The sequence below is a fragment of the Callithrix jacchus genome, chromosome 6, assembly GCF_049354715.1.
Source record: "Callithrix jacchus isolate 240 chromosome 6, calJac240_pri, whole genome shotgun sequence".
NCBI classification, from domain to species: Eukaryota; Metazoa; Chordata; class Mammalia; order Primates; family Cebidae; genus Callithrix; species Callithrix jacchus.
The window spans coordinates 72166868-72188773 of NC_133507.1; the positions used below are offsets into that span (position 1 = coordinate 72166868).

A 21906-nucleotide genomic window follows, 5' to 3' on the forward strand; every position below is an offset into this window, starting at 1 on the left:
TATATATTATCCAGATATAGTATTTCCTTATATGTTTCTTGTAGGGCCAGTCTAGTGGTGATAAATTCCCTCAGTTTTTGTTCATCTGGGAAATACCTTATTTTTCCTTCATTGTTGAATGCAGTATTTTTGGCTGACAGTTTTGTTTTTTCTTTCAGCATTTAAATATGTCATTTCATTCTCTCTTGGGCTGTGAGATTTCCGCTTAGAAATCTTGTCAGTCTGGTAGAAGTCTTGTATATGTGATCTGATGCTTTTATCTTGCTGTTTTTAGAATTTTCTCTTTGTCATTGACTTTAAAAGTTTGTAATGTGCATTGGACAATACCATTTGGGGATGAATCTTTTTGGGGAGCTTTGAGCTTCCTCTATGTGGATGTCTATATCTTGAAAGATGTGGGAAATTTCTGCTTTTTTTAGTTAGGATAGGGATAAGTTTTCTATGCATTTGCCCATTTCTTTTCCTTCTGGAAAACTCAAAATTTGAATGTTTGGTTTTATAATGATGTCCCATATATCACATAGGCTTTGTTTATTCCTTTTTGCTCGTGTGTTTGTTTGTTAGGCTGGTTATTTCAAAAGATGTGTTTTCAGGTTCAGAAATATTTCTTCTTCTTGATTTAGTCTCTCGGTTGCATTTTTAAATTTCATACATTGAAAACCTCAGTAGTAAGATTTCTGTTTGATTCTTTTTTTAAAAAATGTATTCGTCTTTTAATTTTTTTATTATTGTCATAGTTTTTTGGGAAACAGGTGGTATTTGGTTACATGACTAAGTTCTTTAGTGTTATTTGTGAGATTTTGGTGCACTGATCGCCTGAGCAGTATACAGTGAACTAATTTGTAGTCTTTTCTCTCTCAACTCCCTCCCACTCTTTTCCCCAAGTCCCCAAAGTCTGTTGTATCAATCTTAGTTGCTCTGCATCCTCATAGCTTAGCTCCCATTTATGAGTGAGAACATAAAATGTTTGGTTTTCCATTTCTGAGTTATTTCACTTAGAATAATAGTTTCCAGTTCCATTCAAGTTGCTGTGAATGCCATTAACTCATTCTTTTTTATGGCTGAGTAGTATTCCTATGTGTATACACACACATGTGTACACACACACACACACACACACACACATAATTTCATCTAAATCTCATTGTATATATCTCTCAAATATATCATAATTTCTTTATTCACTTGTTGATTCATGCACATTTGGACTGGTTCCATGTTTTGGCAATTGCAAATTGTGCTGCTATAAATGTGTGAGCAAATATCTTCTTTGTATATTGACTTCTTTCCCTCTGGGTAGATACCCAGTAGTGCAATTGCTGAATCAAATTGTAGTTCTACTTTCAGAACTCTCTACCCTGTTTTTCATGGTGGTTGCACTAGTTTACATTCCCACCAGCAGTGTAGAAGTGTTCTCTTTGCACTGCATCCATGACAACATTTGTTATTTTTTGATTTTTGATTATGGCCATTCTTGTGGAAGTAGGAATGTGGTTTTGATTTGCATTTCCCTGATCATTAGAGATGTTGAGTGTTTTAAAAATATGTTTGTTGCCCATTTGTATATCTTCTTTTGAGAATTGTCTATTCATGTCCTTAGCCCACTTTTTGATGGAATTGTTTATTTTATTTTCTTGCTAATTTGTTTGAGTTCTTTGTAGATTCTGGATTATAGTTCTTTGTCAGATGTATAGATTGTGAAGATTTTCTCCCAGTCTGTGGATTGTCTGTTTACCCTGCTGCCTATTCCTTTTGCTGTGCAGAAGCTCTTTTAGTTTAGTTAAGTTCCACCTATTTATCTTTGTTTTTATTGCATTTGCTTTTGAGTTTTCGGTCATGAAGTCTTTTCCTAAGCCAATGTCTAAAGAATTTTTCCAGTGTTATCTTCTAGAATTTTTATGTTACAGATCTTGGATTTAAGTCCTTGATCCATCTTAAGTTGATTTTTATATAAGGTGAAATACGAGGATCCAGTTTTATTCTCCTACCTGTGGCTTGCCAGTTATCCCAGCACCATTTGTTGAATAGGGCATCCTTTCCCCACTTTATGTTTTTGTTTGCTTTGTCAAAGATCAGTTGGCTGTAAGTATTTGGGTTTATTTCTGATTTCTCTATTCTATTCCATTGGTCTGTTTACCTGTTTTTATACCAGTACCATGCTGTTTTGGTGACTATGGCCTTATAGTATAGTTTGAAGTCAGTAATGTGATTATTTCCAGATTTCTTCCATTAGCTTAGTCTTGCTTTGCCTGTCTGGGCTCTTTACTGGTTCCATATGAATTTTGGGTTGGCTTTTTCTAGTTCTGTGAATAATGATGGTGGTGTTTTATGGGAATTTCACTGAATTTGTAGATTGCTTTTGGCATTATAGTCACTTTCACAATATTAATTCTACCCATCCATGAGCATAGGATGTGTTTCCATTTGTTTGTGTTATCTGTGATTTCTTTCAGCAGTGTTTTGTGGTTTTTCTTGTAGAGGTCTTTCCCTTCCTTGGTTAGGTATATTCCAAAGTATTTTATTTTATTTTTACAGCTATTGTAAAAGGGACTGAGTTCTTGGTTTGATTCTCAGCTTGGTTCCTGTTGGTGTATAGCAGAGCAATTGAACTGTGTACGTTAATTTTCCATCTGGAAACTTTGCTAAGTTATTTTATCAGTTATAGAAGCTTTTTGGAGGAGTCTTTAGAATTTCCTAGGTATACGTTTATGTCATCAGCAAACAGTGACAGTATGACTTCCTCTTTACTGATTTGCATGCCCTTTATTTCTCTGTCTTGTCTGATAGCTCTGGCTAGGACTTCTAGTGTTATGTTGAATAGAAGTGGTGAGAGTGGATATCCTTGTCTTGTTACAATTCTCAGAGGGAATGCTTTCAACTTTTTCCCCATTAAGTGTAATGTTGTCATAGATGATTTTTTTTACACTGAGACATGTCCTTTGTATGCCAGTTTTGCTGAGAGTTTTAATCATAAAGGGATGCTGGATTTTGTTCAATGCTTCTGCATCTATTGAGATGATCATGCAATTTTTGTTTTTAATTCTGTTTATATGGCATGCCACATTTATTGACTTGCATATATTAAACCATTCCCGCATGCCTGATATGAAACCCACTTGATCATGGTGGATTATCTTTTTGATATGCCGTGGGATTTGACTAGCTAGTATTTTGTTAAGGACATTTGCATCAATGTTCATCTGGGATATTGTCTGTACTTTTCTTTTTTGGTTATGTTCTTTCCTGGTTTTGATATTAGGGTGAATACTGGTATTATAGAATGATTTAGGGAAGATTCTCTCTTTATCTTGCGGAATAGTGTCAATAAGATGTTCTTTGAATGTCTGATAGAATTCAGCTGTGAATTCATCTGGTCCTGGACTTTTTTCCATTGGTAATTTTTAAATTACTGTTTCAATCTTGCTGCTTGTTACTGTTCTGTTCAGGGTTTCTAATTCTTCCTGGTTTAAGCCAAGAGGGTTGTATATTCCAGGAATTTGTCTGTCTCCTCTAGGTTTTCTAGTTTATGCACGTAAAGGTGTTCATAGTAGCCTTGAATGATCTTTTGTATTTCTGTGGTGTTGGTTGTAATATTTCCCCATTTGTTTCTAATTGAGCTTATTTGGATCTTCACTCTTCTTTCCTTGGTTAATCTTGCCAATGGTCTGTCACTTTTATCTTTTCAAAGAACCAGCTTTTTGCTTATTTATGTATTGTATTTTTTGTTTGTTTCAATTTTATTTAGTTCTGCTCTGATCTTGGTCATTTCTTTTCTTTCACTGGGTTTGAGTTTGGTTTGTTCTTGTTTCGCTAGTTTCTTGAGGTGTGGCCTTAGATTGTCTATTGTGCTCTTTCAGATGTTTTGATGTACACATTTAAGGCTATGAACTTTCCTCTTAGCATGATTTTTGCTGTATTCCAGAGGTTTTGTTAGGTTATATCACTATTATCGTTCATTTCAAAGAAATTTTTAATTTTCAGCTTGCTTTTATTGTTGACCCAATGATCATTCAGGAACAGGCTATTTAATTTCCATGTATTTGCATGGTTTTGAAGGTTCCTTTTGGGTTTTATTTTTAATTTTATTCCACTGTGGTCTGAGAGAATACTTGATGTAACTTCAGTTTTCTTAAATTTATTGAGACTTGTTTTGTGGCCTATCATATATTCTATCTTGGAGAAAGTTCCCTGCATTGATGAATAGAATGTATATTCCGTGGTTGTTGTGTAGAATGTTCTGTAAATATCTGTTAAGTCCATTTGTTCTAGGGTATAGTTTAAATCCATTATTTCTTTGTTGACTTTCTGTTTTGACCTGTCTAGTGCTGTCAGTGGAGTATTGAAGTGCCCCACTATTATTGTGTTGTTCTCTATCTCATTTCTTAGGTCTAGTAGTAATTGTTTTATAAATTTGTTAGCTCCAGTGTTGGATGCATGTATATTTACAATTGTGATATTTTCCTGCTGGACAGGCTTTTTATCATTATTTAGTGTTTCTCTTGTCTTCTTTAACTGCTGTTGCTTTAAAGTTTGCTTTTTTCTGATCTAAGAATAGGCACCCCTGCTCACTATTGGTGTACATTTGCATGGAATGTCTTTTTCCACCCCTTTACTTTATGTGAGTCCTTATGTGTTAGGTGAGTCTCTGGAAGGCAGCAGATAGTTGCTTGGTGAATTCTTATCTGTTCTGCAATTCTGTATCTTTTTGGTGGAACATTTAGGCCATTTACATTCAACATTAGTGTTGAGATAGGAGGTGCTATTTGTTGCCTGAATACCTTAGTTTTAAAAAAAATTTATTTATTGTATTTTTTGCTTTTTAGGTCCTGTGATATTTATGCTTTGAAGAGGTTCTGTTTTGATGTGTTTCCAGGATTTGTTTCAAGATTTAGAGCTCCTTTAACAGTTCTTATAGTGCTGGCTTGGTAGTGGCAAATTCTGTCAGCATTTGTTTATCTGACAAAGACTCATTCTTTTCTTCATTTATGAATCTTAGTTTCGGGGGATACAAAATTCTTGGCTCATAATTGTTTTGTTTAAGAAGGCTGAAGATAGGGCCCCAATCACTTCTAGCTTGTGGAAACTCTGCTGAGAAATCTGCTGTTAATCTGATAGATTTTCCTTTATAGGTTACCTGGTGCTTTTGCCTCATAGCTCCTGATTCTTTCCTTTGTCTTGACTTAACCTGATGACTATGTGCTAGGAGATGATCTTTTTGCAATGAATTTCCCAGGTGTTCTTTGAGCTTCTTGTATTTGGATGTCTAGATCTCTAGCAAGGCCAGGGAAGTTTTTCTCGATCATTCCCTCAAATATACTTTCCAAACTTTTAGATTTCTCTTCTTCCTCAGGAAAGCCAATTATTCTTTGGTTTGTTTGTTTAACATAATCCCAAACTTCTTGGAGGCGTTGTTCATTTTTTAAAAATTCTTTTTTTTTTTAATCTTTGTGGGATTGGATTATTTCAAAAACCTTGTCTTTGAGCTCTGAAGTTCTTCTGCTTGTTTGATTCTATTGCTGAGACTTTCCTGTACAGTTTGCATTTCTCTAAGTGTGTCCTGTATTTCCTGAAGTTGTGATTTTTTGAATTTACGCTATATGTTTCAGTGTATATTTCTCCTCTCATATCTTGTATCATTTTTTTTTCATTTTCTTAAGTTGGACTTCACTTTTCTCTGGTGCCTCCTTGATTAGCTTAATAATCGACCTTCTGAATTCTTTTTCTGGCATTTCAGGGATTTCTTCTTAGTTTAGATCCAGTGCCAGTAGGCTTGTGTGATTTTTGGAGATTGTTAAAGAACCTTGTTTTGTCGTATTGCTAGAATTGTTTTTCTGGTTCCTTCTCATTTGGATGGGCTATGTCAGAGGGAAGGTCTAGGGCTTAAGGCTGCTGTTCAGATTATTTTGTCCCACAGGGTGCTCCCTTTGTGTAGTACTCTCCCTTTTTTCCTGGGGATGTGGCTTTCTTAGAGACAAACTGTAGTGATTATTATTTTTCTTCTGGATCTAGCCACCCAGCAGGGCTACCAGGCTCCGGGGTGGTATTGGGGGGTGTCTGCACAGAGTACTGTTATGCGAACTGTCTTCAGGTCTCTCAACCATGGATACTGGCACCTGCTCTGGTGGATGTGGCAGGGGAGTGAAGTGGACTCTGTGAGGGTCTTTAGCTGTAGTTGTTTAATACACTAGTTTTGTGCTAGTTGTCCACCTGCCAGGAGGTGCTCCTTTCAAGAGCGCATCAGCTATGGTAGTATGGGGAGGATCAGGTGGTGGGCAGGGCCATAGAACTCCAAAAAGAACATGACTTTTGTCTTCAGTTACCAGGATGGGTAGAGAAGGACCATCAGTTAGGGGCAGGATTAGGTGTGTCTGAGCTCAGACTGTATTTGGGTGGGGCTTGCTGCAGCTGCTGTGGGAAATGGGTTTGTGTTTCCCATGTCAATGGAGTTATGTTCCCAGGAGGGTTATGGCTGCCTCTTCTGTTTCATGGCAGGTTGTCAGGGAAGTTAAGGGAAAGCCAGCAGTTAGAGGCCTTACCCAGCTCCCACGCAACACGAAAGGTCTGTCTCACTCCCACCACGTTCTCCACCCCTTCAACAGCACCAAGTTTGTTTCCAGGCAGTGGGCCAGCATGGCTGAGAACTTGCTCCAGGCTACCAGCTTCCTGGCTGAGAGAGCAACAGGGCTTTCACACCTTTCCACCTGTGGAGTCCGGACACTGGATTCACACCCTCCCCTGAGTTCGGGCCAGGAAACTGCATTTGGTTGGGATTTTTAGAGTTCAGCTGGAGGTTTCCTTCTCTCTGTGTTATTTTCCCAGTTCCTCCAACAGTCTTCCCTAAGGATCTCTTAAGAAAGTCAGACATGGCTTTCCCAGGGACCAAGAGAGCCCATAGGGCATTTCTCACTGCTTCCCCTACACCTATATTTTACTCAGCACTCTAAATTGTCTCAGCTCCAGGTAAGGTCAAATCCTTCTACCGTAATCTGGACCTTCAGGTTCCTCAGTGAGGGTATGTGTTTGGGGGAAGACAGTCCTTCATTCTCACTTTCATAGTCTGGGCACTTAGAGTATTTGGGCTGTCTCTCAGGTCCTGCAGGAGCAATAAGCTTCCTGTTGATTCTTTCGGCTCTCCTGGTATATTCCTGGGGTAGTTCTTGGAGCAAAGGTTTATGATGTGAGTCTCCACACGTCTCTGTGTTCATCTGAGTGGGAGCTACAATTTAGTCATGCCTCCTATCCAATATCTTTTCCTCAACCACTGTTGGATTTTTTTTTTATGACACCTATTTCTTTGTTGAATTTGTCACCAATCATGAATTGTTTTTCCAATTTCTTTGTGTATCTTTAACCGGTGTTCTCTTATATCTCATTGAGCTTCTTTAATACTACTTTGAATTTTTTTCAGGCATTTTATATATTTTTTTCTTCATTGGAATCTGTTGCTGGAGACTTACTATGTTCCTATACTATGTCATGTTTATTCGTTTTTTCATGTTCCTTGTGTTTTTACATTGATATCTGCACACCTAGTATAAGCTTTGCTTCTTCCAATTTTATGGTTTGGTTTTTATAGGGAAAGACTGTTTCCTGTGTCATCTTGGTAGGGTGCTTTGGTTTTGATTCTGGATAGGCTCACTAGTGTAGTATCCATATGATTATTTCAGCTGTAATTGGCAGCAGTCGTGTCTGTTGAATCTTTTTTGGTTCAGGCTGAGATTTATGGAGGCTGTGGTAAGGCTTTTCTTGGGATGGGGATGCCAGGAAGACTGGTCCTTGGGCACAAGTGGTTGTGGCAGCAAGCCAGGCATGCTGGTCCTTTGCTCCTGGGTGGCATATGTGAGATTCAATGGAATTGAGTCAAGTGGACTGATCCTTGTCTCCAGGCATCTTGCTCAGGGGCCAGCAGTGGCAGCAGTGGGTTAGGTAGACAGGCTGGTCATCAGGCTTCTGGGTGGCATGTTTGGCATTGATGGTAGCAGTAGTGGGATGGGCCAATCATTGGGCTTCCAGAGAGCAAGCTTGGGTACCAGCCAACTGGGAAGGCAAGTCCCCAAGTCCCCAGGAGGTATGTGCAGGCTCCAGTGGTGACCAGCAGGGCAGGCCATTCCCTAGGCTGTCAGATGATGTGTGTGCGGGTGCTAGCAAGCTGGGCGGGCTCATGCTCAATCCCCCAGAAGATGTGCACACATACCAGTGGTGGCAGTGGGTGAGCAGACAATATCTAGGCCCCCAGATGATGCACATGAGCCTTGATGGGGGCAGCACTGGGTGGGATGAACCTGTCCTCAGGCCTCCCATTGATGCACATGGGTGCAGGCTATGGTGAGTGGAACAAGTCGATACCTGGAGCCTTGGAAGTTGTGCTTAGGCACTGCAAGTGGTGGCTCTTGGTGGAGGAAATCTTTCTTTCAGACCTCCAGATGGTATGCTTGGGCCTGAGTGGTGCGTGGGGCAGCCCTGTTTTCAGACCCCCATGATCGTGCCTATAGACACCAGGGATAGTAGGTGGACTGGTCCGTATTTAATTCTTGTCTTCCTCCATCTTCCTATTTTACCTTTCTTTCCACCCTCCTTCCTTGTTTGCTCTTCTCACAAGGGAGTTTAAACTTGAGGAGAATGATCAAGTAAATATAAGGGTGAATTCCGCCATTTTTTTAAGGCATTTTTACTGGTTAAGTTTGGATTGTTGAGAAAAGGCTTAGGTTTTGCAGTCAGAAGTCACTTATTTATAATGAGCAGACTGTACCTATGGAATGAGTCAAATTGAAATGCAGGAAGCCCTGGGTAGATGGCCTATGTTGATCTGTTTATAAGTAATTTTATTAAATGGTGATGCCTCAGTAGTAAAAGAAGCATTTGTCAATCATTTTTAATCTGTGTCTTCTACAGTGAGCTCTCACCCTTGCCTTTCATGTACCCAAATCTGCCACAAATATATTGTTGAACTTTACTTTAAGTACATTGTATTCTGAAAGCACTAAGTATACTCTTTCAAATTGGGCATGCCCCAACTACCCACAAAGTGGTTTTTATAGCAGAATCCCTTGAATTAACTAGATGAACCTCTTCATATCTTCACAACTGAAAATCTTATTTCACAGAGCATGTGTCTGAAACTATTCCAGGAAAACAGAAGAAAATGCCATATATTTAGATTAATGTTCATTTCCAAAAGATACTTTACATTTTAACCTCCTGTGACCCATTGGAATCCTAGATTTGAAGAAATAATGCATGAAGTCTCTAATATCTGTTTTCCATTCCATGTTCCGCTGATGTTTTCTCCTAAGGTTTTAGATTTGTGGGGCAATCATAATTTTCATGAATAGCACAGCCAGAGATTAGGACTTTCTGTGAGGTAGTGGAAGTGGGGTAATTTATGAAGTTTTAGTGTACAATAATTAAAATTGACATGCCTAAAGGTAGCTTTTTTCCTCATAGCAGAGTGTATCTGCTTTGAACAAACCATCTGAAGATATCAAAGTATTTCAGATTAAACATACATGGAGTGTAAATTGACAGTTCTTTTTAAAGTGCTTTATTTTTTTAATGGAATCATGAATGTTTTCTTGGTAATTGTTTCTCAACCAATGGGAGCTCTGCTCCCTTACAGTTTGTGCCCTTGATGCCCCTTGAGAATTGTTTGCAACAGAGATTGTTTTGCAGATTTATAAAGTTCTGAACTTTGCCTGAAATTGCACATCAGCATCATTTCCTCACCCCCTCCCCAATCATTCTTGAAGACTTTCAAACTGAAAACTTTAATTCTGATTAGTTTATCCTAACAGACAATTTAGAGACGGATTGGTGTCCAAATAAATGGTGCGACGTGGAACTTGCCCCAAATGAAGAGGAAGTTGGCATTCCATAGCTGGACAGTAGCACTTGCAGCTGTGGGGGTGCCAGAGTGAGCCAAGCAGGCCTGCTCAGAAGAGACTTGGGATTTGGGCTTTTAAAGAACTCATGTTACAAACCTGCTCCCTGTGTTGAGACATAAACCCAAGTGGCTTTTAAAGATCAGCTGTGATTAATAGTAGTCAGTTTGAAGGCAGAGTCATCAGTTTACAATTTAGCTCAACAAATAGTGGCTTGCTTAGTAGTGCCCGTGTTTAACATTAAAAAAATCATGGAAGGTAGAGGAAAGGAGAACATTTTGATTGTTTTCTGATTTATTGATCTCTCCCTTGGATCATCACCAAGACTGTCAGCTAGTTCCCAGAATGTTGTGGGTTGAGCTTCTGTGCAATGATGTGGTTTTATTTTTTTTAGTGGGGAGATAAGGGTATTTCATGTCTCATTTAAAATCAGCTACTGTCCTTTGTCAATGACTAATTTGATATTTACTCTTTTTGTTCTCTGTTCCCTCTTCTATGAACATTCACGTGTGTGTACACACAGTGTACACACCTACACACACACAAACCAGTTTATCTAAACTTAAACTTGAAAGTATTCAATGCTGCTTGCAAACCTATTTTAGTACCATTAATATTTTAATTATTACTCTCCCAAAACAAAATAAAAACAAGTAGAAAGAGAAATTTTGCCTTCAAATTTCAATATTCACGTATTTTTCTACCTCTGCATGCACTCATTTTTAAAACTTAGCTGTAATCGTATATAAATATAATTCTGTATCATCTTTTTTATTCATTTTTTTAAAATGTTGCTTAATAATCTGTTTTTATTTTAAATGGTCACATGACATCTTACTAGCTTAACCATTTCCATATTGTTACATATCCTATTTCTACCATTTGGAGCCTGTGGTAGACTTTTGGGGGCATATGATGATTTCATTTGGGGAAATGATTCTTAATCTGAAAAGAAGTAGATGTAATAGGTCAAAGAATATGGATATTTTTATGGCTTGACACATATTGCCAAGTTGCTTTCCATAAAAGTTGTACTGATTTACAATATCCCCCATACCCTAGGGTATGATGTACCAGTTTCATTTTCTTACCAGCTTTAGGAACTGTCATTAAAAGAATATATATTTTTGAAATTATTGCATATAAAATGTATCTCATTTAAATATATGAATATTTTCTGTGAGGAAGGTCATTATAATTATATATCCTTTGAGTTTCTGAATCCATTATAAAAATTGATGACCAGATAGTTCTCTTGGAGTAATATGATCCTCAAGTGAACCATGAGCATAAAAATATGTTGCATTTTATATTTTTTATTGGAATTTTACGTTTATTTGCTACTAATAATAAACCTCATGCTGTTTCTTTACAGGAAATAAGAATTAAGTCCATTTTTGCATGTGAACATTTCTCAATAGTGTCCTTTGGAATTTACATTTGGTGTTTAATTTGACACTGAATTTGGAATTGATCGGAAAGAAAACTTTTTTTTACCTTTCCTGTGTGAATTTTCTGTATGAACTTAAGGTGGGGTTCATTTGGATCAATAGTTTTTAAACTGGAATGTGCATCACAGTCACCTAGTGTGCTTAAGACACAGATTCCTGGGGCCCCACCCTAGCATTTCTGATTTAGTAGTTCTAGGGATAGAAAATGTAATGCTGAGGCTCCCATCCAAATACACACTAGGGTTTTTTTTTTAAAAATGGCAGTGTACCCAGATTGAATAGACAAACACCAATTTGGCTGGACACCTTAGTGTGATGTGCTTCTGTCTTCCTTGTTGTGGTTCTCCTAGGGCCATTGCACTGCACGCAGAAGACGACCATGTGAAGAGTGCCCTCCGGAGCTGTGTGGGGGCCTGTTCTGGGTCTGTGGGAGGCAGTGAAATGGAATCACTAGCAATCCAGGGTCTGACATCATTCTCTCTGACTCAATGACATACATCAGTTTCATTATTTAAAAAAAGAAATGATAATACCTACTTTAAAGGGTTACGGTGATTAAATGAGGTTGTGTATGTAAAGCAGGTCGTGTGTCTGGCATATGGGAAGTGCTTTGGTAAGGGTTCCTTTCCATGGAACATGGGTGATGAAGGCCATTCAGGAGCTCACAGATCTCAGTGGCCATCTTCTGCCTCTTGTTATGCTACCTCTTGGCCCTGGTACATTTGTTTCCCCTCTTTACTGCCCACAGGAAGGCTCTGTGGACATTCTCTTGTTTCACTGTGACTAGCTTTGATTATTTTTTGATCGAATCCGGTGTTAAAGTATGTCAAAAACCATTTGTGTCTCATAGAAAAATCCTTACTGGCCAAACTGTGCCTCTTATGGAGGGGACTAGGACTTATTTGTTAGAATAAGCTTATATTTGGTGCACTCACTTTGAAAAAAGAACCTCTTTTAATGAATCTTTGAGCCAGCCAGAGAGCTGTTTGTGCTTCTGCTCCTAAGTGCAATGGGGCTTGTGTATGGAAACCATGACAACTCTTATTTTTGTCAGCCACTCAATATCCAACATGTTTCATGATGTTAGTTAATCTGCTTTTGTATGTATTAAGGTTTGAATAAGAGGATGAATCATATTAGGGCCAATTTTTCATATTCATTAAAGTAATTTCAGTTTAAAAAAAAAATATTTACGATAGCGACTGGGGGCAGAAATATGGGAGTGGGGTGGGAGGGAAGAATTATTTTCCCCCTGACTTCTGGAACTTCACATCCCTGATTTAGAGATCCAGAACAGAGGAGAGTAGTCAGTTAACCTCATGAAAAAATAAATTGAAGACTGCAAATTTTATTGTCTGCTGTTCACTGACTAATAGTCTCTTTTCCTTGACATACCTCCACCAAGACAAAAATCTGTATCCTATCTAAGCCTAACAGCCACAACATTCAGTGACTGACATACTTTTCTCAAGAAGCCTTTCTTCTTAGCTACCAAATGTTTGGAATTCTTGTGATACTCCTCTCTTTCTCAGTTTTGGAGGTAGGCAAGCTCTAAGGCTATCTCTGTTCATAGTTTAACTCAGGGAATAGTCATGCAGCATCTCTAGGCTTTTTGTCCTCTCCTTTGCCAACTTACTGTAATGTTGACATGTGTTTTTAATAGGTTCCAACTACACAGGAATCTGTAAACCATTTACTTTTGCTGTCTTACATCGATGAGAAGTCCAACAATAGAAATTAATTTCATAATTTTAACAGATTCCTGAGAATGCAGTTAATTTGGACATTGAGTAATGTACATGGTTCCATATGCTCATGAATTACAGTGAGGTAGAGGGGCAGGACACAGGTGTCACAGCATGTACTTTACCCAGAATGGGACAAGGCTGTCTTTCCCACTCCTGCTTTCAGGAAGAAGTGCTTGCCATGAGTTACAGGAATGCCGGAGGTACTGATTCTCATAACCCTCTGGCAGTGAGGAAGGGCCAAGGGGCCAGAACTCAGGCTGTCATCCCCTCTGCCATGAGCAGCCTCATTCATTTATCCATTAGTCATGTTTTATCTGTGCCGTGGCATGAGAAATATTTCAAAGCCCTCTTGCAAGGTATGTTAGGTGAAGTAACACAAATGTTGGATATACCTTTTTGAATTCTGTCTCACCAGGAAGAACAATGCCCTTCTGTAAACTCAGTTTTTCCCAAAATTGATTGATTGATTGTTTCATTCATTCATTCTACCCTCATCATTTTTTCCATATCCAAATGCTACTTCATGCCATCATTTACAGACTCTTTTCCTTCAAATTGGCTAACTTTTCCAACTTAATTTTGTTTTGAAAGGAAATTATTATCACTGCTGGAAATGGAAAACATAAAATGGAAGGTAACTATGAAAATAAATATAATTAATGAGATGAAAAAGTTTAGTCCATGAACCACATCAAATTTTCTCATGTACCACACCTTAAGGAAACACTGTATTCACTTAGAGTCCTCTCAGATGCCAAATATGGGCCATTTTTTCCCCTCTCTAAAATAGCTTTACTTCTAATGTTCTGTTCTCTGAAGGATTTCAGCACTTCTGTAGGAGTTAATTGTTAAAAATAGCTCTCTGTATGGATATTCATGCCAGAGACTCTGTCCTCATTACCTGGATATCTGATGTGACTACCCAAGTTGGAGGATTATGAAGAGAGTTTTTAAGAAGAAGCAGGCACACTGTGGCATGAGATGCAAGGAGAGAGAGAAATGTCTTTCATTATCCCATGGGTGGCTGGTTGGGGGGAATTCGAGAATATAAACAGGGAATTGGATTCTGGTTTAACGTTACCATTAATTAGCTGTGAACCTGAAAAGTACTTTTTTCAATGTGCCTCAATTTCTTTTGAAGGAAAGGAAGGATGGAATTCTCATGACTCCAACATCCCATTATTTTCTCTTTACCTTACCTTTAGATAATTCAAAGCATAGCCAGGTCCACCGTTTCTTATTTGCAACTGAGAAGTCCCCAAAACTTTGAAACCGAAAAGCTTTTTCATAACTTATTTGACAGAACATCTAACCTGAACTCATGTGATAGTCAAATGTGACCTGAATGGACACGGAGTCAGTGTATAATGTGATAGTCAAATGTGACCTGAATGGACACGAGTCAGTGTATAACGTTTATTAATTCTATCTAGTGTGACTAGTCATATATTTTGCTGAAAATATATATTTGGTCATGGGGGTACTCCTGAGATTTTGCTGGGGATGTCACATAAAATATAGGGTATGCTTCTTATTAACTTTATAAAATATGAAAAGTTCTAAATTTGGCGAATGCATCTAACCTTGAGACTTTGAAAAAGGATTGTGGACATATGTAATCAGCATTTATTTGTGTATTTAGTGTCTGTAAGACACACTAGGCATTGTGTTAGGCTCTGGGGAAGCACTGGAGCAAAACAACCCCCAGAAAATCCAGTTAAAAGGTGCTCACATTCTTGTTGAAAAGTCAAATTATGATAAATAAATGGATCAAGTTACTGTAGTTGAGGTATATAGGAAGGTGACTGAGTGTGGGGGTGAGGGCACTAACTTTGTCTAGGCCCCTGTGTTGTGGGAGCAGGATGGAACAGTCTTCTCAGAAAATGAGAAGCATGAACTTGAGTCGTCCATGGGTTAAGTAAGAGCATAGTTGGACAAGCTTGGGAGGATGTGAATTGCAGGTGGGAATGAGAAATTGGTGTGCCAGACAAAAGGCAGAGCTGAAGGATGCCATAAAGGTGCCCTATTGATGGAACTACACGTAATTCTGATATGGCTGATGTCTTGGTGTGTGAAGGACAGTGGTGGGGATTGGACTTTAGTGGGGAAGGGTGTGCTCCCATGAATAGCACTGATGGAATACATTCTGAGGAGGGGCATGGTGAGCTCTTTTCTCAGCTTTCTCCTACAGATCCCACTGAGGGTAGTGGGATCGGGTGGAGGTTGGCAGGGGAGGCCTAAAGCAGAGAGACCTGTGGGTCCCACTTGCAGCTGTCAAGCGGAAAGAAGGTGGGTGTCTAGTTTAGGACCTTGGGGCAAGATCTTGAGGAAGGACTTTTTTCTGGACATTTGAGAGGCAACTGGCATTTCATGCTTTTCCAAGTGCATGTCTAGGACGTATTTGATCTGCATGTCAGCTTTGTGGTATGTCCTGTAAAGGTATTAGAAAACTAAGGCCTGGCAGTTAAGGGGTTGACTTAAGAGTCATATAGCAAACTAATGGGAGGGATATTGGTTGATGAAGATAGGCTTATCCCCAAAAAAGAGAAAACTTTCAAATAGACATATGCCCAGGAAAAACTATTGTATAAATCAGACACCCCTGCCAAAAGTCGTGGGGGAGTAGGTTATGAATAATGTTTCTGATTTCTTTCTCATGGCCCTTTGAGTCATGCTGGCTGTCTTACATGGGAGGCGAGGCCTGGCTCAGTCTGTTCCATCCCTGGCCACCATTTAAGAGCGCCTCTCCCCCTGCCTTCCTGTGTCATTTTTTGTTTGTACTGCTCATTTGGCACTCGAAGTGCTTTGTATTTTTAGTTACTTGCCTGAATTCATGCTGTGCTCTTTGCTGGCTCACGATTTGGCAGTTGCTTCTTGGGTGCTGCCTCTAAAGGACTTAGAGTTCACTTTTTTGCCTGACTACCCCATTGTCTCTTTCTGGCATAAATGAGGCACTGTTGTAAGTCAGTCACTTCCTAACTTGACAACGTGCATCACCTCGCAGCCTGGCCTCACCTCCTGCCTGTCCCCTTCTTCTCCGCTGGCTCTCTGCCACCACATGCACCCATTTCAGCCCCAGAGAACCTCTCTTTATCTGTCCAGCATCAGAGGATGGTTTGTCAGTTCTTGTCCTGGCCCCATAGCCTCCCTCTGCCTGGAATGCTCCCACTCAGTGGGGGTTTCTCTTCGCTGTCATCTTTTCTGCCTTGCAAACTCTTGATCTTTCTATTCTGCCCATGCCCCACTTGCCTCCTGGAAAGCTTACCTGTGCTTCCACAGCACCCAGTTTATATAGGGGACTTGGGATATACCATGGAGGTGTTTTCTCCTCTGAACACTGCCAGGTCCCTCTGTCCCTCCCACCCTCTTCTCTGTGCTCTTCCCTCTAACACGAGTCTGTTACTTTTTGTCTTCCACTTTTCTCATTATTCTGCTCTTCATCCCCAACACTGCGTCTTTTTTGATTTTTTTATATCCCTCCTACCAAGCAGTCTCGGGCACACACACTTAATCAAAATGGTCATTGAGTCAACTGAGGATCTCACAAGTGAAAGTAGAATGAGAATTTCTGATATAGTTTTACCTTTCAAGATATAAAGTCAATGGGTGAAAAAAGATTTTGAGGCTCTTTTTGACAAGATTTCCATTTTCTAAGAGAAAAAGACACTTGTCCTGCTCCTACACTAGATTTTGATTCCCTTGGAAAACAAGAGCATGCCTTATACTTTTGTCACGCTCAGCATTTAATATGGCATCCCATGACAGTATTAATGCACTTGCAACTGATTTATTGCTTTCCTTGATTAGAGGAAAGTGACTATTGGACCTTAATCCCAGGTTTATTTTATTTTTGGAGAAGTATGGCCAGCATCAGGTGAAAACAATCAACAGTTGGCCAATGGTTGAAGTAAAAGAGACTTGACTAAATCCCAGGTATAATCGATTAAATGGTCTTTAAAAAAAACTTGACTCCTTTTGTTAAAACATGGAAGCATTTTGTAACATTAAAACATGAGAAATGGAAACACAAGGGCAAACTTCAGCTTTGTCTAGTGAAATTCACTGGTATCACCAGATCTTACGTTTTAAAAATCCAGCCATGCTTTGTTTTCTTTTGCATTTATAGAAAACTTCAATGTTGCATTACTGTTCACATTCACATAACCCTTTCTAAGCTCAGCAGGTAAATTACTCCAAGCGGATGGCTAGATTTTTAATTATTAAGCCAGGCTGTTAAATATATTCTCTTTCAGAAAAATTGAGAGATGGCAAAGGGCACATGTCTTACTGTTTTCTGTAAATTCCTGTGACCCTAGAAAATGTATAAAATAACTCTTCAGGTCCATGTTCAGCTGTATTTTAGGTGGTGTCTGTTAGTACTGAAAATAATTAAAAGATTTTTGTTTGAATGCTTCCTGGGATTTTTACAGGAGAAGAAGGGCCTCTAAGATGAGGTGTTCCAAGACTTGTGAGAGCAGCAGTTTATACCCAATATTATCTCTTTATGATTTGCCAGGAAAGGTTTTAATTCACTGACTGATATGCATTACAAATGCAGTTACACAGTGTTGGGTAAGTTACTTGGAATTAACTATTTTTTTTGGAGACAGAATCTTACTCTGTCTCCCAGGCTGGAGTGCAGTGGTACGATCTTGGCTCATTGCAAGATCTGCCTCCTGGGTTCAAGTGAATCTCATGCCTTAGCCTCCTGAGTATCTGGGACTACAGGCATACTCTACCACACCCAGCTAATTTTTGTATTTTTAGTAGAGATGGGGGTCTTGCCATGTTGCTCAGGCTGGTCTCAAACTCCCAACCTCAAGTGATCTGCCCACCTTGGCCTCCCAAAGTGCTTGGGATTACAGCATGAGCCACTGCACCCAGCCTATGAAAATATAATTTAGACTGATTTCCATGTCAAATACAAACCTTTATTTAGTCAAATTTGTGAAGTTTTAAAAAGATCTATAGTATTTCTTGAACAGATGCTCCTTATCATATCTAATCTTTTGTATAAATGGTTTGTATTTGTATGGAATTTGTGAGAATGGATTCCCACTGTTGAGCGAGTTCTATAATAAATGAAAAGGGAATTGAAGCTTTTCAGGTGGCTTGTAGGAACTAGAACAACTGAATTGCAACTTTTATTGCTGTCTCCTTCTGTCCTCAACAACTTCTTAGGTGTTTAAGAATAGAAAAAAGTCACATGGAGGAAGGAAAGAGAGCAGTAAACCAAGTTACCTAATAACCTCATTGTTTGAAACCTTTGTTCAGGGAAAGGAAATAATAGATGTCTTCGTTTTATTTCTATGAAGGAGAAGAATCCATTTTCTAATTCCATATAATGAATTAAAAAATTTTTCTGTTTAAGGAATTGATGTAATTTTGCTGGAAAAGAAAAGGTTTCAGGCCATTGGAAATTATGCAGGGGCAGAAGCTGAAATTAGCTAGTTTTCATATTTGCTTTCGAGCACAGGAAGAGTTCATTATTTATCCTTCTTCTCCTCTGCCTTCCCACATGGCTATCCTCTTTACATTTTATTTTGTGCCTTCAATAGGAGAGTAAATAATAGAGCCATCAGTCAGACAGCTGTGCCTGGCAGTTAGAGGGTACTCAGTACATGTAGAATGAATGAATGAGGAAATGAGTATTTTTTGTTATATTATTTGCATCCCTTCTAATGGAAGAGATTAATTTATAACAATGTTTTTCTTAACAAAATAATTTTATAACAAAAAAAGGGTATTTTGATGATGCTCTTAGTTTATTTATTCCTAGCTCTAGTTTGTGGACACTTTTAATTTCTATTTATAGTTTGGAACCACTAGATTCGTGTATTTTCGATAGGTGGCTTGGGTGTTTTTGATCACCGAAGGAATTTTTGTCCTATGTCTTTAGTGCCCTGTGGGGCAATTCAGAGCTATTAATATACACAGTTGGAGAATTTTGCTAATGGTTATGATTACATGAGAAGTTTTCACGTATTTTCTTCTAACAATTATCCTTCTTCCAGTACCCTGCAGGGTGTCTATTTATTACCTTTTTCTTCGCCTATTTTAGGACCTACTTGTAGCTTCCAGGAGTGCCCTGAGGTATGAGGAAGGTGATTAGTATTTTCTTCTGTCACATTATAACCTGTGACACCCACAATTAAACCTTGGGGGAAACTGTACTCTCTTGCTAACTCAACACAATTCTTGTCTTTGTGTGCAGGTATAGTGGAGGATTACAAGCCACCATTCTACGATGTGGTTCCCAATGACCCAAGTTTTGAAGATATGAGGAAAGTAGTCTGTGTGGATCAACAGAGGCCAAACATACCCAACAGATGGTTCTCAGACCCGGTGAGAGTGCCAGTTTCTCACTTTTAGAGCTCTTTTCCATTATCTGCTCTTCGTTTCCCTTTGAGTTTCAACTGCTATAGCACCTGAGTGATCTGCCCTGTGAATCTGTTGTTTCCTCTCCCTATTTTATGTGGAAGGATTTAGATCTACTAGAGTAAGTTCAGAAAAACACTCTCATTCTTGAAGAAGCCATATCTGATAGGTGTTGCTAGTGAATGACAATATTTGTAAGAATTTCTGTGAAAGAGCAGCTCCAGACATCAGGAGACTCATGACTATTGCTACTAGCCCTAAGACTGAAGTTTCTTGTGTAAACCAAGAGGCTTTAAGTGAAGCTGTTCACCTTCCTTCCATCTCTGCATATCTGAAATCCCAAACGCAAGCTGCTGACTGCTGAAGATCCTGTATTGCTGCTCGTAAGTAGTAGCAGATATAAAACAATGAGATACTGTCCTATTCGGAAATATCAGGATTATCTCTAATACTAACCTACTACTTCTCTTAGCACCCATAAAATCATTAAGGGGTCCAATCTGGCCTATGTTGTTCACCTGATAAAGTAAATTGGTAGCATTAAGAGTCCAAAGGACAGAGTTTCTGAAACTCCAAGAGTAGCTTCTTTATCAGTGGTTAAAGCTTGAATATTTGTTTAAAGAAGATGACAGTAACATAATTCTCATTTCACAAGACCTCTGAGTTCTTAAAAAGAGTTGACATGATTATCAGTCCAGCTTCCAGGGCCACTAAAAAGCCAGTTTGTTATTGTGGTGTTTGTTCTTTCTCTTCTCAGACATTAACCTCTCTGGCCAAGCTAATGAAAGAATGCTGGTATCAGAATCCATCCGCAAGACTCACAGCACTGCGTATCAAAAAGACTCTGACCAAAATTGATAATTCCCTCGACAAATTGAAAACTGACTGTTGACATTTTCATAGTGTCAAGAAGGAAGATTTGACGTTGTTGTCATTGTCCAGCTGGGACCTAATGCTGGCCTGACTGGTTGTCAGAACAGAATCCATCTGTCTCCCTCCCCAAAAGGCTGCTTTCACAAGGCAGACATCATACCCAGCCATATGTTGGGGAGACATCAAAACCACCCTAACCTCTCTCGATGACTGTGAACTGGGCATTTCACGAACTGTTCACACTGCAGAGACTAATGTTGGACAGACACTGTTGCAAAGGTAGGGACTGGAGGAACACAGAGAAATCCTAAAAGAGATCTGGGCATTAAGATGGTGGCTTTGCATAGCTTTCACAAGTCTCCTAGATACTCCCCACGGGAAACTCAAGGAGGTGGTGAATTTTTAATCAGCAATATTGCCTGTGCTTCTCTTCTTTATTGCACTAGGAATTCTTTGCATTCCTTACTTGCACTGTTACTCTTAATTTTAAAGACCCAACTTGCCAAAACGTTGGCTGCATACTCCACTGGTCTGTCTTTGGATAATAGGAATTCAATTTGGCAAAACAAAATGTAATGTCAGACTTTGCTGCATTTTACACATGTGCTGATGTTTACAATGATGCCGAACATTAGGAATTGTTTATACACAACTTTGCAAATTATTTATTACTTGTGCACTTAGTAGTTTTTACAAAACTGCTTCGTGCATATGTTAAAGCTTATTTTTATGTGGTCTTATGATTTTGTTACCGAAATGTTTTAAACACTATACTCTAAAATGGACATTTTCTTTTATTATCAGTTAAATTCACATTTTAAGTGCTTCACATTTGTATGTGTGTAGACTGTAACTTTTTTTCAGTTCATATGCAGAACGTATTTAGCCATTACCCACGTGACACCACCGAATATATTACTGATTTAGAAGCAAAGATTTCAGTAGAATTTTAGTCCTGAACGCTACGGGGAAAATGCATTTTCTTCAGAATTATCCATTATGTGCATTTAAACTCTGCCAGAAAAAAAATAACTATTTTGTTTTAATCTACTTTTTGTATTTAGTAGTTATTTGTATAAATTAAATAAACTGTTTTCAAGTCAAACAGTGAAATTGTTTTTCAAAATATAAAAAAGATCTGTGTAACATTACACATTTTTTTATGGGAGCAATAGAAGCAAAAAACTAATTTGTAAATTGAATTTGCTTTTTAAGTCTACTAATGAACTTACATAAGACATCATAAGGATGTCTTACAGCTTGAATTTGGTATAAGAAAACTTGTTCCTTCCTTTGGCTGTGATTATTTTTTTTTTCAGTCAGTTTCTTTAGCTGTGAGGTGAGGGTAACAGATCTCTCTCACCTGGCTTTCTTACAGGGGGTTATGAGTGTATATGGGAAGGAGGATGTTAGAGCAGTTTGTTTCACGTAAGGTTCAGTGTGAGTGTAAATTGGTCTTCTGCATCCCACCTTGCTGCTTGGGAGAGTAAATTGAATTTGTTTTTTGAATTTGAAAAAACACTCTTGTTTTTTTCACTTCTTGTACACAAGATTAAAAAGGTAGAGTTAACAGTAGCC

The 21906-nt window shown here is 38.6% G+C and overlaps 1 protein-coding gene across 2 annotated transcripts in view; it reads left to right on the top strand.

The window, feature by feature from the left end:
• Window positions 1-21433, top strand: part of ACVR1 (activin A receptor type 1) — an 84234-nt gene extending 62801 nt beyond the window's left edge. For both annotated transcript variants that reach the window (XM_054257610.2, XM_054257609.2), the window contains exons 9-10: window positions 19292-19422; window positions 20213-21433. In XM_054257610.2, the coding sequence (XP_054113585.1) occupies window positions 19292-19422; window positions 20213-20347 (266 nt within the window). In that variant the 3' untranslated portion in view covers window positions 20348-21433. The remainder of the gene's footprint in view (window positions 1-19291; window positions 19423-20212) is intronic.
• The last annotated feature ends 473 nt before the right edge of the window (window positions 21434-21906 follow it).